Below are 13,439 nucleotides of genomic sequence, written 5' to 3' on the forward strand. Positions count from 1 at the left end.
TCATACTAAATGACGTGGAATGATGGTGTTTATTGTTGCCCTGCCTAGAACATGGCAATAAGGGCATATAACAAGGACTGCCGTATAGTGTGTTTGAAAGGGGTATACATTGTACATTCAAATTGCGCTGGTCGGTATACTGTGGAGAGTATCCACGCTGAACTCCGCATACATACACGCACTCACGCACGCACGCATACATCGCAGTTTAGTCATCTTGAACACGAGATTAAATGCATTTCTCTTCCTACATAAAAGAGGGAATCATAAATTTAACATATTTTCCGAGATCAATATCTCTCGACACCCGTGTTATCCCTACATAGTTTCAACTGCTGTCGCGCGAAACTTTTGAATTAAAACATAATATTTTGTGATGCATTTTTACAACATTTCGGCAATTGAATTATGTGTGTATTTCATTAGGAAAATTCAACATGTCAGCATGTTCATGAAGTCGTCAGGGGTTGCGCACCCCTGCACCCCCACCGCCAGAAGGTGTAAAGTATTATAGGGTTATGTGATGTCTTACTGTCGTTTGATTTATACGATCACTGCGCATTACACGATCATTTTAGATTTAAGTTACGTCCATTTTTCCCAGCGATCCTTATTAAACTTATTTGGGTAAAATCGATCAGATATCAATGTCGTGATCAACCTGATTAAAGTTGCTGCAGGAGTTACCTCCCTTACACCACGACTGCCATTCGATCTGAGTGAGGTGACAGTGTTTGGGTTTGTGAGTAAGAATAGAAAGTAAAACCAATATATGGATGTTAACGAAAATATGTTTACTTGAACAATTTCTCTCTTTCAAATTAGACATGTTTCACATCAAGCACTTTTAAATCATAAATCACTGGGGTCAAATTAAGTGTTTTTGTAGTTTCTTATACAGTCCCTGTAACAGATATAACCAATACCGCCCACGCAAGTGTAGAATATGTGGCAAGTCTAGATTACCAGTTTATGAAAATGAAGGAAATCTCTTGGCTCTTTTGTATCAAATTTCATTAATATAATTTAGAAAATGACTATTTCTTTTTAGATTGGATGTTTGCCCAGTGTTTTTGCATCTACGGTAGATATATGTCAGTCTTGTGTGAAAATATGACGGAACATTTCGGAGCAATAGACTCAGAGAAACAAAACTTACTAATAACTGGTTAAGGTTATTCCGATATCCATACTTGATGGAATGTGTGCTCATATGTGAACACATATGCTCGGCACAAGATAAACACATAAGTCCAGTATTTATTAAATAATAAAATAATTGCAACATTATCTTGAGCCTAGTTGATCATATTGATATACAAGTTGTTTTTTTCACATTGCATATCAACTTTCTGATACAAATAGCGACGTTTATTATTTAACATGATGAAAGGGAATATCTTGATATTTAGGGACATATCGTTCCAGATTTACCACAAAAATGGCGGATTCAAGCATCCAACCGACTGGGTTTGTTGACAACTGGCAAGCTGGGAAAACCCTTGCTGAATGTTATCTGCGCATGTTCGAAGCGGAAGATTCGTATGACATCACTTTCAGAGTGGGAAGTTGGGTTGAGGTGATCAAGGCCCAGAAGTTGTGTGTTCCACGCCATGTTTACTGGCCTCCTGGCGGGGAAATCAGATGTTAGTGTTCCTGATATAGAGCCAAATTACTTCAAACATTTTCTCTTGTAAGTTTTAATCCTAACCTTATTACTTGTTAACACAACTCAACACTCATGTTAACGCCAAACTCAGTAACAAACCATAGGTAATTCCTTTTTTACTCACAACAGGAAAATGTTTCAAACTGAAGCTATATAATATAGAACAATCTATTGTATAAACATCTCACCTATTGTATAAACATCTCCTTCATTGTAACTACTCCTGTATTTGTACATCTCTGGCTTCCATTCACTACCCTTTGTGTACTCACTGGCTTCATCAGCTTACTGCTTAACCAATTATGGCAATTATGTTGTTTTCTTTGTCAGTTATGTTGTCTCATTGTTATATTCAGTATATTTATATATACATCTCCTCCACTTCATGTATCACTCTTGCTTGACAACGATACAAGAATCTGTATCGAAACGTCGCACTCACGAAATAAAGAAGTATCCATAAAAAAAATTTCTATACTGTACGTCTCAACTTCTAAAATGCCTACAATGCTTCTAAGTTGAAGCTATATAACTGAGTTTTGGTTGGTTTGTTTAAAGCCACACTCAGCAATATTCCAGCTATATGGCGGCGGTCTGTAAATAATCGAGTCTGGACAAGGCTGTGCAGTGATCAGCGTCATGAGCATCAATCTACGCAATTGATATACGATGACATTTGTTAACCAAGTGAGTGAGCCTGACACCCAATTCCGTTACTCGCCTCTTACGACAAATATAGGTTGCTGAAGACCAATTCTAACCCGGATCTTCACGGGTTCTATATAAATAAAGCTTTCACTTGTAACTGTAGCATGCAGAATGGTAGTGTGTTCTGATATATAATGCATGTCGTGGTGGGAGGTTTTCCAAGTGTTGTCCTCGTTGCTCCCTCCCAATGGCTGCACAGACTTTACTACCTCTATCCGTATCCAACATCTTATAGATATCTTTACACTGACAGCACAACTGTTGATGCCGACAAAGTAACAGCTCTACTATATACGCCTCCAGGAAATATGACATCACCGCCTTGGAATCCCAGTGTCTGGAGTTTCTGGAGAAACACCTCGACGTTGACAACGCCTGTGTGATTCTAGATGCTGCTCATCGTTTTGATCTAAGCTTGTTATTTCAGAAGGCCTTCACCTTTATTGTGAAAAACGGTGAGAGTTCACTTCAGTCAGCTGATTTTCTGGCACTTAGCAAGTGTTGGTGGATCAGATCGTGGAGTCAGATGATCTGTAACCGAGGAACAAGTGATCCTTAAGGCCGTCAACAGTTGGGTAGAAGCAGAGTGTGGACGTCAGGGAAGGGAGGTAACTCCCGAGACCAAACGACCAGTTCTTCAAGGGACTTTCTTGAAAATTAGATTTCTTCTTTTGAAGCAAACGGCGATTAAAACTTGTGATCTCCTAACTGATCGGAACGTCTTAGGTTGTTGGAAAATATAGTATGCCCTGATAATGATGTGAACACCTTCAACACCAAGCGAAGAAAAAACCCATAACACGGTTTCCAACAGAATATACTGCTTGCTGGAATGTTTACGGAACATTGACCGATGCCATTTCCTTCGAGAGCAGCCAAAACCTGATGCTCCTTGGATACAGACTGTATGGGTCTGAAAGTGAGTCAGCACCAACTACCTACTCTGTCACCACCTACTTTGGAAACGAGGAAGATTCAGGATGCAACTGAGTACACAGACAACAGTAAAGTATAATTTGATGTGGTGTTTGAGGAGCCTGTTGCTATGACAGCCGGAGTGTGGTACACCCTGGCAGTGCTTATAAAAGGCAGAAAGACCTTTAGGGGACACGATGGCAAAGAAGAGTTTCTGACCCTGACAGTGTTAATTATACCTTCAGAAACTCACAACGCAGTAGCAATGGCACTAGAGTCGAAGGAGGACAGATTCCATGTCTAATATATCGTATTGCATGATCCCATTACCACTCACCCATGAAGATCCGGGTTAGAATTGATCTTCAGGAACCCATGCTTGTCGTAAGATGCAACTAACAGGATCTGGTGGTCAGGCTCGCTAACTTGGTTGACACATGTCATTGTATCCCAATTGCGTAGATCGGTGCTTATGCTGTTGATCACTGGATTGTCTTGTCCAGATTCGATTATTTACAGACTGCCGCCATATAGTTGGAATATTGCTGAGTGCGGCGTACACTTAAACTCACTCACTCACTCATTACCACTCACCATAAGTGTGTTTAGTATATACAGTGTATGTTACGTCATTCACAACCTCTTTAATGTTACCTTTTTTGTACATGCAGGAGTTTTCTCCATATGTCACGCCCAAGAAAGAACGTTTGTGTGCGGCGATCTGATGACGTTTGTATCATTAGAACTGCAATTCTAGATACTATGTGGAAAATAACTTCTTTGAGTGTCATTTTAGAAGTTGGGAAGTACAATATAGACAGACTTTATGGATTGCAACTTCTTTATTTCATGACTGCGACGCTTCGATGCAGAATTTTGTACCTCCTGCTTGACAACAGTACACGAATCTGTATCGAAACGTCACACTCACTATATATATAAAGAAGTTGTGATCCATAGAGTTTGTCTATATGTGGACAAAATATGACGATGTTAAGGAAATCACGTCGCGTGCGGCTGTTGTTCACAATCGTCCAGTTATCAAAGCGTTTTACATTTATTGTTTCTGCAGAAAAGTGAAACGACTATAAAACACAAACTTAATTTAACGTAAGCGTTTCAGCAGATATGGTTGATAACTTGATATAAGCTACTTTGGCCTCACTGTGTGGTTGGGAGAAAATGAAGGACTTTTCTGTGTGTATAGTACATTGAGCATACACACACGTACGGACACACATACACGCATAAGCACGCACGCATACTGCAGTATTCCCTTGATGTGGCCTTTTTAAGTAATTCGTAGTTTTTGGAACAGACTAGATACAGGGGGATAATTATATTTTTGAAGGTTCCTAAACCGTCAACCGTCAACACATGCCTGGACTCAATGAAGCTCACAGGAACAACGTTAACGTCATCGGCCGCATGGATCCATGAACATTCAGGCTCCATGGAACTATCGCTCACGTGTCCTCCGACAGCAATGGACGAACACAGCAACGGCAGTCATCAGCAAAACACGCAACATTTCAACAAATACAATTTATTTTACAGTTGGCACTTCTGTAACTGCATATCAATTTCCTAAATGTAAATTGTATAAGTACGCCATAATATTCACAAATAAATGGAAGTTGTCGACTATTTGTCTATGTTACAAAAGATGCGACTTAATGCACAATGATTTAAGTGGTCATATATTCTATAATTATGCTATACTTGGGATAACACTTCCTCAGAAAAAAAGAAGATTTTAGCACTTTACTAACCGGGATTCGAACCCAGACTCTCAGTGATAAATATGTTGAAAATAACTAATATTCCGTTTCATTTTCACGTTTCTACTTGTAATGCGGTGGTATATTTAGCTACTTTATCAGGTATCGACTAATAAGCGCTGTCGTTGCTGCATACCAGGAAGTAAAGTAAGCGCGGTCAAGAGGCCAGGCTGTACATGTAGATTGACCGTCTTGAGGTGAGTCAAGTTACCCAACAATCCTACACTCGCCAAGTGTCAGATCAAGGCGACAGGTAGACTAACAACTAGTCTCTGAAATGAACATATTTTACTGAAAAATGTTCATAGTAAAAAAATATAAAATATAATGAAAAGGAGCCCTGAAGCTGAGGAAATCTAGACTTGCCACATTGTCTAGACTTGTGTGGGCTTTCTTGGATATATTTGCTTCAGGGTCTGTACGAGAAACTAGGCGACAGGCGACAGCTATGAACCAGACCAGCGCACGTCGTGCGCAAAGCTTCTGATAGTAACCATATGCTCTGTCCCGTCAACACCTTAAAGCCTAATGATGACACGACATCTGTAATCTGAAACCACATCTCAAAGTAAACTCCAGTTGCTGCTGTCCAGCAATATATTCAGTGCGACAGACAGAAATTAGTCAAGCTATAAACGAGTTAGCGAAGTAGTTTAGAACGGTAACAAATTCATACTTAACTAATGATTGCTGAAAGAACAACTTAATACAATAATACCGGATATGTGTACATGTGTGTGTTCGCGAGTAAGTGGAGGTGGTACTGGCTGTAGTTCTCAATTCAAATATACTTCCCCAATCCTTTTTGATCACCCTTATTCGTTTAATTTACAGATTAAGACTCGCTACCTTTCATCATTGGGCTATCTAAAACTGTAAAAAGAGTCACTCCCTACTCCCTAACTACATCAGATGGTTCTCTATTCAAAGCGTCACTACAAAAATAGCCTGAAATATGGACGGCCCTTTTGGGAGCGGGGCATTTTTTGTATGGCAATACTTCAAAATACAGGTTGGAAATAACATTATCGTCTTCCTTATCCATTTGGTCATCTAATAAAGTAATACATGTAGTGTAATATAAATTAGAACTAGGATTGGTAAACAAGCCGTAATGACTTATTTGAATACCTCTCCATTTCATTGATACATGAATAAAACAAAAATATTAAATAATATGCAGCATGATAGGAAAGCAAGCAACCTGCGTATTAAACATTATTAATCATTTATCAAACCTATGCGATTTTATTATAAAAGTATGGACAGATTGTAGTATGAAAGAATTTACAAGTACATTTTTGTTTGGATTACCATTTAGGACAGAATTTAAATTATATCCATGTTCGTAAAAATATATGCGATGTCTGATGTTAGAATAATTAGGACAAGTAAAGAAGTAATGTAAAGTATCCTCATAGGGGTGACCACAGGAACAGAATGGATCAACTGAAATGTGCCGTTCAAACATGTGCGCTTTCAAATTACTGCACCCAAGTCTGAGGCGTGAGTGTATAATTTGGCAGAAACGTGTAACAAAGTTTTTATCGAATATATTAAAACTGGGTGGTTTAGATGATTGGAATGCATTTTTGAATTGGCCTATGGTTTCAATATCGTACATATTCTCAGGCAAATCATTCCATTGTCGTATTGTATCAGGTAAAACGAGTTGCTATACAAATCACTACGACATCTTATAGTTTGAATGTTATTTCTGTTTCTTAATCTATGGTCACTTAACTGTGATACTTTTTCGGGCAGTAGATCAGTTAAATAAACTGGTGTCATATGATGAACCATTTTGTAAAATAATGATAACTTGCTAGTTTGTCTACGGTCAACTAGGGGCATAGAGTTAGTTTCCTTATATATTAAGTCATGATTTGTTCCTCTAACTGCCCTGCAAATCGTCCGTAGTGCGTCTAAATGTAGATTTTCGACAAGTTTTTCTTGTTCTTTAGTACAGTTATCCCAAAGGTGCGAACAGTAATCGAACGTTGGTAATATATATGACTTGTACATTTGCTCTAATGATTTTCTAGATAATCTGTATTTAAAACTACGTAGACAATTTACCAATGGACGAACCTTTTTAACTAATTCACCAATGTGGGAGTTCCATTTACAGTCTGATTGCAAGGTTACTCCTAGGTGTTTATGGTAGCCGACTTCAGTAATGTCTACTTCATGCATTTTAAGCTTAGGAATTGGAAGTTGATTACCGGTATTTCTGCGAGTGAATAAAACAGCTTCAGTCTTACCAGGATTAAAGCTAACCCGCCATAGTTCAGCCCAGTGAGAGATCCTGTTTAGGTCATTATTTAAGGAAGCGGCAGTAACAACATGATTATCAACAATAACATATACCGAAGTATCATCGGCAAAAAGACGAATGTTACTACTGATACCCTCAATGATATCATTCATGTAAACTAAAAACAGTAATGGCCCAAGGACAGATCCTTGTGGCACCCCAGCAGTGACTTTCTTTAGATCTGAATTGGAATTGTCTATAGCTACTCTCTGTAATCTATTGTCAAGATTACTGGAAAACCAATCAAGTAACTTACCCTTAATACCATAAGCTTCTAATTTCGCTATGATTCCCTTATGCCAAACCTTGTCAAAGCCTTGCTTATGCCACAGAAAACTGCCCTGACTTCTTTGCCACACATGTTTAAAATACATTTTCAAATACCTTTGATAAACAGCTGGTAAGAGCAACTGATCTATAGTTTTTACATTCATTAAAACTACCTTTTTTAGGAATAGGAGTGACAATAGCTTCCTTCCATATTGTTGGGAATTTACAATATTCTAGAGATAAATTGAATAGATTAGTAAGAGGAGTACAAAGGGATGGCGCGATCATTTTGATAAATCTGTTACCTATTTTGTCTGGTCCACTGGCTTTGGACGAAATATCAACTGATAATAGGATGTCTCTTACTTCTTGTGTAGTCAATACAGTAGACGCAAGTGGAGTCTTTACTTTACATTCAAGTGTAGGAGTCTCCTTATCAGGATAGTCAACTTGTGCGTGGTTAGCAAAATATTCATTAAATATATTTGCTTTATCTTTACTATCATTGAACATATTATCGTTATGAATAATCGAAGGAAATTTCTTATAATCTCCATTTTTGGATTTTATATACTTATTCACTAAAGCCCACCAAAATTTAGAATTACTCCCCTGGTTGATCTTATCATCTAAATCAGAAAAATATTTCAATTTGGCTGCTCTCACGGCTGCTGTTACTTTGTTCCGTAAAAGCCTAAATTTTTGCCAGTCTTTATCATAATTTCGAGTCTTTGCTTTCTTATGCTGTCCATTTCTTTTCCTGATAGTATTCTTATAGCACTATTCATCCATGGATTGTCCCGAGGTCTTATTGTTACCACATTGTTTGGGTAATACATGTCGCTCCCTACCCCCTCTTCAAGGGTACATAGGTACCCTACATCATGGTTGGTTCTCTATGCAAAGCGTCACTACAGAAATAGCTTAAAGTTTGGGTGGCACATTTGGGAGCCTGGCATTTTTCGCATCGACATACTTGAAAATACGGGTTAGAAATATCACCTTCTTCGTTATCCATTTGGCCATATGATAATGTGGAAAGAGTCGCCCCCTACCCCCTCCTCAACGGTACATAGGTACCTAGACTAACAACTAGTCTCTGAAATGAACATATTTTAACGAAAAAAACGTTCATAGTAAAAAAAATATATATATAATGAAAAGGAGCCCTGAGACTTTCTTTATTTTCTAGACTTGCATGGGCTTTCTTTGATATATTTGCTTCAGGGTCTGTACGGGAGACTAATAGGTACCCTACATCATGGGGGGTTCTCTATGCAAAGCGTCACTATAGAAATAGCTAGAATCTTGAGTGGCACATTTGGAAGCCTGGCATTTTTCGCATCTGGAAATGGTTAGTGTCATGTGGTCTGTTACATCTTGTTGGTCTTGACTTCTTCGGACATTCGCATCATTAGTGAAATAGCCACAAACTATGGGCATACTGTAAAACCGGGGTGGGGTGGGGTTTGGGGCTGGTGTCTTGGGCTGGTGTACCCCCAATTTGCCAGCAGCCAGCAGGGGATTACCTGGGATTAGAGGACACACACGAATCAGCGTGCAGGGCAAGTTGTTCCCTGTGTAATATTATCCGGGGTAATTAGGCTACCCATAAAATTGACACTGTGACTTCATTCATTCCTTTCAACACACATATGATCATAATCATTAATCTCATCAACAGTATTATGAAATACAACCATTAGGCAAGATTAGCACCATCGTCATGATACAAACATACATTATTACAAATATCACATTATACACAATATCACATGCATACATCATTATTCACAGTCCCACAAGGTGAGATACACTATGTCCGTTAGTCTGTCTCACATTCCCTGAAACACATTAATTTCCCTACTGCCAAGCCCTCTCTGCAGTGCTAAAGCCCTAAAAAAAGCAAGTCTAGATTTCAGGTTCAGGTTCTGAATCTCTGGTCTCCCTATGGCTCCTTTTCAATATAAATGGGCTTGTATGTTACTATCAAAATTATATATATTCAGAGACTAAGCCTTAGTCTATATGTCCGTAAGCAAGTGAAGTCTTGACACCATCTTGCAGCAGTCTCTTCCTCGCAGATTAGCCGTTCTTTAAGCTGGCGATTGAGTAGATCTGGTAACATAAACTCGGACACATGCTGAAGGTAACTATCGCAGAAGTGTTAGCGTCAGTTCAGATGAACTGTGTTCACCAGTTCAGCTCAGTGGTTAGGTGAACTGTGTTCACCAGCTCATGCGGTAACTAAAAGTGAATCACCTGTTGTTTTAGAGAGATAAGCACGGTCCAGTGACCTGGAACCTTTAAACAATACCTGCTGGCAAACTGGGGACACCCCCTTGGGCTGGGGTCTTTAAACTAAAACTGAAACTCTGCTGTGGGATCTGTCACAACTCATAGCATCAACATCTGGGGTCAAGGGAGAGTGGGGATGGCCTAAAAGTCGCGCCGGGCCGGGCCAAATCTATTATTGGCTAATAAACCCATTAACGAAAACCATGCCTACAATTAACCAATGCAACATACACTCATGATAATAATGATCAATCTGAAGCCACAAACGCGTACCATAATAACTTTATTACGAGTAAATCGGCTAAAACCCAGGAAGACGGGAAGCCCGTGAACTGGCTGACCGAGGCTACGTCTAAAAGTGGAATCGTTAAACGAAACGGGATTTAAAACGTATAAATACGTCAGCCAATTCCGATACACATTTCCGTCGGCCCGAAAATGTTTTACATCTATGTCCAATCACATACCACCCCATAAATTCACTATTCATCGTATTTAAAGCATGCCCACATTCAAATGATACGATCTCAACCCCACGCTCTCAACATTATCTCGGCCACAATTTTCCGCCCGGCTTGGCTCGAGCCGTCAAAACCAGCTTCAACGTAATACACGTATCTTGAAATCTAATGTTTAATTCCATAGACTGGTATGATATCTACCTAAATATCGCTTTGTAATGTTATAAAATGCAACATGTAAAGATACTGTAATGATTATGACTGCCATGTAATTTTACACTGTGAACACTATATGTACAACAGAAATAATTTCTTTTCAAAACTTATAGATCTCTTTGATGTGGATGTTTATGTACAAATAGAATTATTATCTGAAGATGAAATGTTATCACTATTTTCTGGGGGTGAACTACTAGTTACTAACGATATTGATGAAATGTCATGGAGATGTATGATTGTCCTCTTCTGTAAATACCTATATTCCTTGCTTCCCTCACTAAACTGTGCATTCTAGACCTTTCATTTTTCTTAGTACATGTATATATGACTATATGAATGTGTTGTGAATATATTGCTGTGATTATGTTGCTGTAAATATGTCATGTACATGTTCATAATGATCTTCGGACTACAATCTGGAGGAAATAAAGAGATTCATTCATTCATTCATTGTCAAGATTACTGGAAAACCAATCAAGTAACTTACCCTTAATACCATAAGCTTCTAATTTCGCTATGATTCCCTTATGCCAAACCTTGTCAAAAGCCTTGCTTATGTCACAGAAAACTGCCCTGACTTCTTTGCCATTGTCTAATGCATGTAGTATAAAATCATACAAGTATGTCAGTTGGTATACAGTTCCATCCCCAGACATGAATCCTGACTGCATATTCGTTAATACGTTATTATCTACAAAAAAAAGTTAAACACATGTTTAAAAATACATTTTTCAAATACCTTTGATAAACAGCTGGTAAGAGCAACTGATCTATAGTTTTTACATTCATTAAAACTACCTTTTTTAGGAATAGGAGTGACAATAGCTTCCTTCCATATTGTTGGGAATTTACAATATTCTAGAGATAAATTGAATAGATTAGTAAGAGGAGTACAAAGGGATGGCGCGATCATTTTGATAAATCTGTTACCTATTTTGTCTGGTCCACTGGCTTTGGAAATATCAACTGATAATAGGATGTCTCTTACTTCTTGTGTAGTCAATACAATAGACGCAAGTGGAGTCTTTACTTTACATTCAAGTGTAGGAGTCTCCTTATCAGGATAGTCAACTTGTACGTGGTTAGCAAAATATTCATTAAATATATTTGCTTTATCTTTACTATCATTGAACATATTATCGTTATGAATAATCGAAGGAAATTTCTTATAATCTCCATTTTTGGATTTTATATACTTATTCACTAAAGCCCACCAAAATTTAGAATTACTCCCCTGGTTGATCTTATCATCTAAATCAGAAAAATATTTCAATTTGGCTGCTCTCACGGCTGCTGTTACTTTGTTCCGTAAAAGCCTAAATTTTTGCCAGTCTTTATCATAATTTCGAGTCTTTGCTTTCTTATGCTGTCCATTTCTTTTCCTGATAGTATTCTTATAGCACTATTCATCCATGGATTGTCCCGAGGTCTTATTGTTACCACATTGTTTTGGTAATACATGTCGCCCCTACCCCTCTTCAAGGGGTACATAGGTACCCTACATCATGGTTGGTTCTCTATGCAAAGCGTCACTACAGAAATAGCTTAAAGTTTGGGTGGCACATTTGGGAGCCTGGCATTTTTCGCATCGACATACTTGAAAATACGGGTTAGAAATATCACCTTCTTCGTTATCCATTTGGCCATATGATAATGTGGAAAGAGTCGCCCCCTACCCCCTCCTCAACGGTACATAGGTACCTAGACTAACAACTAGTCTCTGAAATGAACATATTTTAACGAAGAAAACGTTCATAGTAAAAAAAATATATATATAATGAAAAGGAGCCCTGAGACTTTCTTTATTTTCTAGACTTGCATGGGCTTTCTTTGATATATTTGCTTCAGGGTCTGTACGGGAGACTAATAGGTACCCTACATCATGGGGGGTTCTCTATGCAAAGCGTCACTATAGAAATAGCTAGAATCTTGAGTGGCACATTTGGAAGCCTGGCATTTTTCGCATCTGGAAATGGTTAGTGTCATGTGGTCTGTTACATCTTGTTGGTCTTGACTTCTTCGGACATTCGCATCATTAGTGAAATAGCCACAAACTATGGGCATACTGTAAAACCGGGGGTGGGGTGGGGTTTGGGGCTGGTGTCTTGGGCTGGTGTCCCCCCAATTTGCCAGCAGCCAGCAGGGGATTACCTGGGATTAGAGGACACACACGAATCAGCGTGCAGGGCAAGTTGTTCCCTGTGTAATATAGTCCGGGGTAATTAGGCTACCCATAAAATTGACACTGTGACTTCATTCATTCCTTTCAACACACATATGATCATAATCATTAATCTCATCAACAGTATTATGAAATACAACCATTAGGCAATATTAGCACTATCATCATGATACAAACATACATTATTACAAAATATCACATTATACACAATATCACATGCATACATCATTATTCATAGTCCCACAAGGTGAGATACACTATGTCCGTTAGTCTGTCTCACATTCCCTGAACCACATTAATTTCCCTACTGCCAAGCCCTCTCTGCAGTGCTAAAGCCCTAAAAAAAGCAAGTCTAGATTTCCTCAGGTTCAGGTTCTGAATCTCTGGTCTCCCTATGGCTCCTTTTCAATATAAATGGGCTTGTATGTTACTATCAAAATTATATATATTCAGAGACTAAGCCTTAGTCTATATGTCCGTAAGCAAGTGAAGTCTTGACACCATCTTGCAGCAGTCTCTTCTCGCAGATTAGCCGTTCTTTAAGCTGGCGATTGAGTAGATCTGGTAACATAAACTTGGACACATGCTGAAGGTACTATCGCAGAAGTGTTAGCGTCAG

At 38.6% G+C, this 13,439-nt stretch overlaps 1 protein-coding gene and 1 long non-coding RNA gene across 3 annotated transcripts in view; one reads left to right on the forward strand and one right to left on the reverse strand.

Annotated features, from left to right (window-relative positions):
• Nucleotides 1-13,439, reverse strand: part of LOC124288649 — a 36,931-nt gene that overhangs the window by 21,446 nt on the left and 2,046 nt on the right. Inside the window, exon 2 of the long non-coding RNA XR_006901501.1 lies at nt 2,604-2,791. This is a non-coding gene — a long non-coding RNA (uncharacterized LOC124288649). The remainder of the gene's footprint in view (nt 1-2,603; nt 2,792-13,439) is intronic.
• Nucleotides 1,590-13,439, forward strand: part of LOC124288644 (BTB/POZ domain-containing protein 6-like) — a 29,804-nt gene continuing 17,954 nt past the window's right edge. The window contains exons 1-2 of one of the 2 annotated variants that reach the window (XR_006901500.1): nt 1,590-1,693; nt 2,613-2,726. Coding sequence is in view for 1 of the 2 variants with exons in the window: in XM_046725215.1 (XP_046581171.1) it covers nt 1,614-1,693 (80 nt within the window). In the remaining variant the exon portion in view is untranslated. Of the gene's footprint in view, nt 1,694-2,612; nt 2,727-13,439 lie in introns of those variants that run through there. The other variant, XM_046725215.1, reaches the window with a different exon arrangement.

The sequence above is a fragment of the Haliotis rubra genome, unplaced genomic scaffold, assembly GCF_003918875.1.
Source record: "Haliotis rubra isolate DU_JTF1 unplaced genomic scaffold, ASM391887v1 Scf421, whole genome shotgun sequence".
NCBI classification, from domain to species: Eukaryota; Metazoa; Mollusca; class Gastropoda; order Lepetellida; family Haliotidae; genus Haliotis; species Haliotis rubra.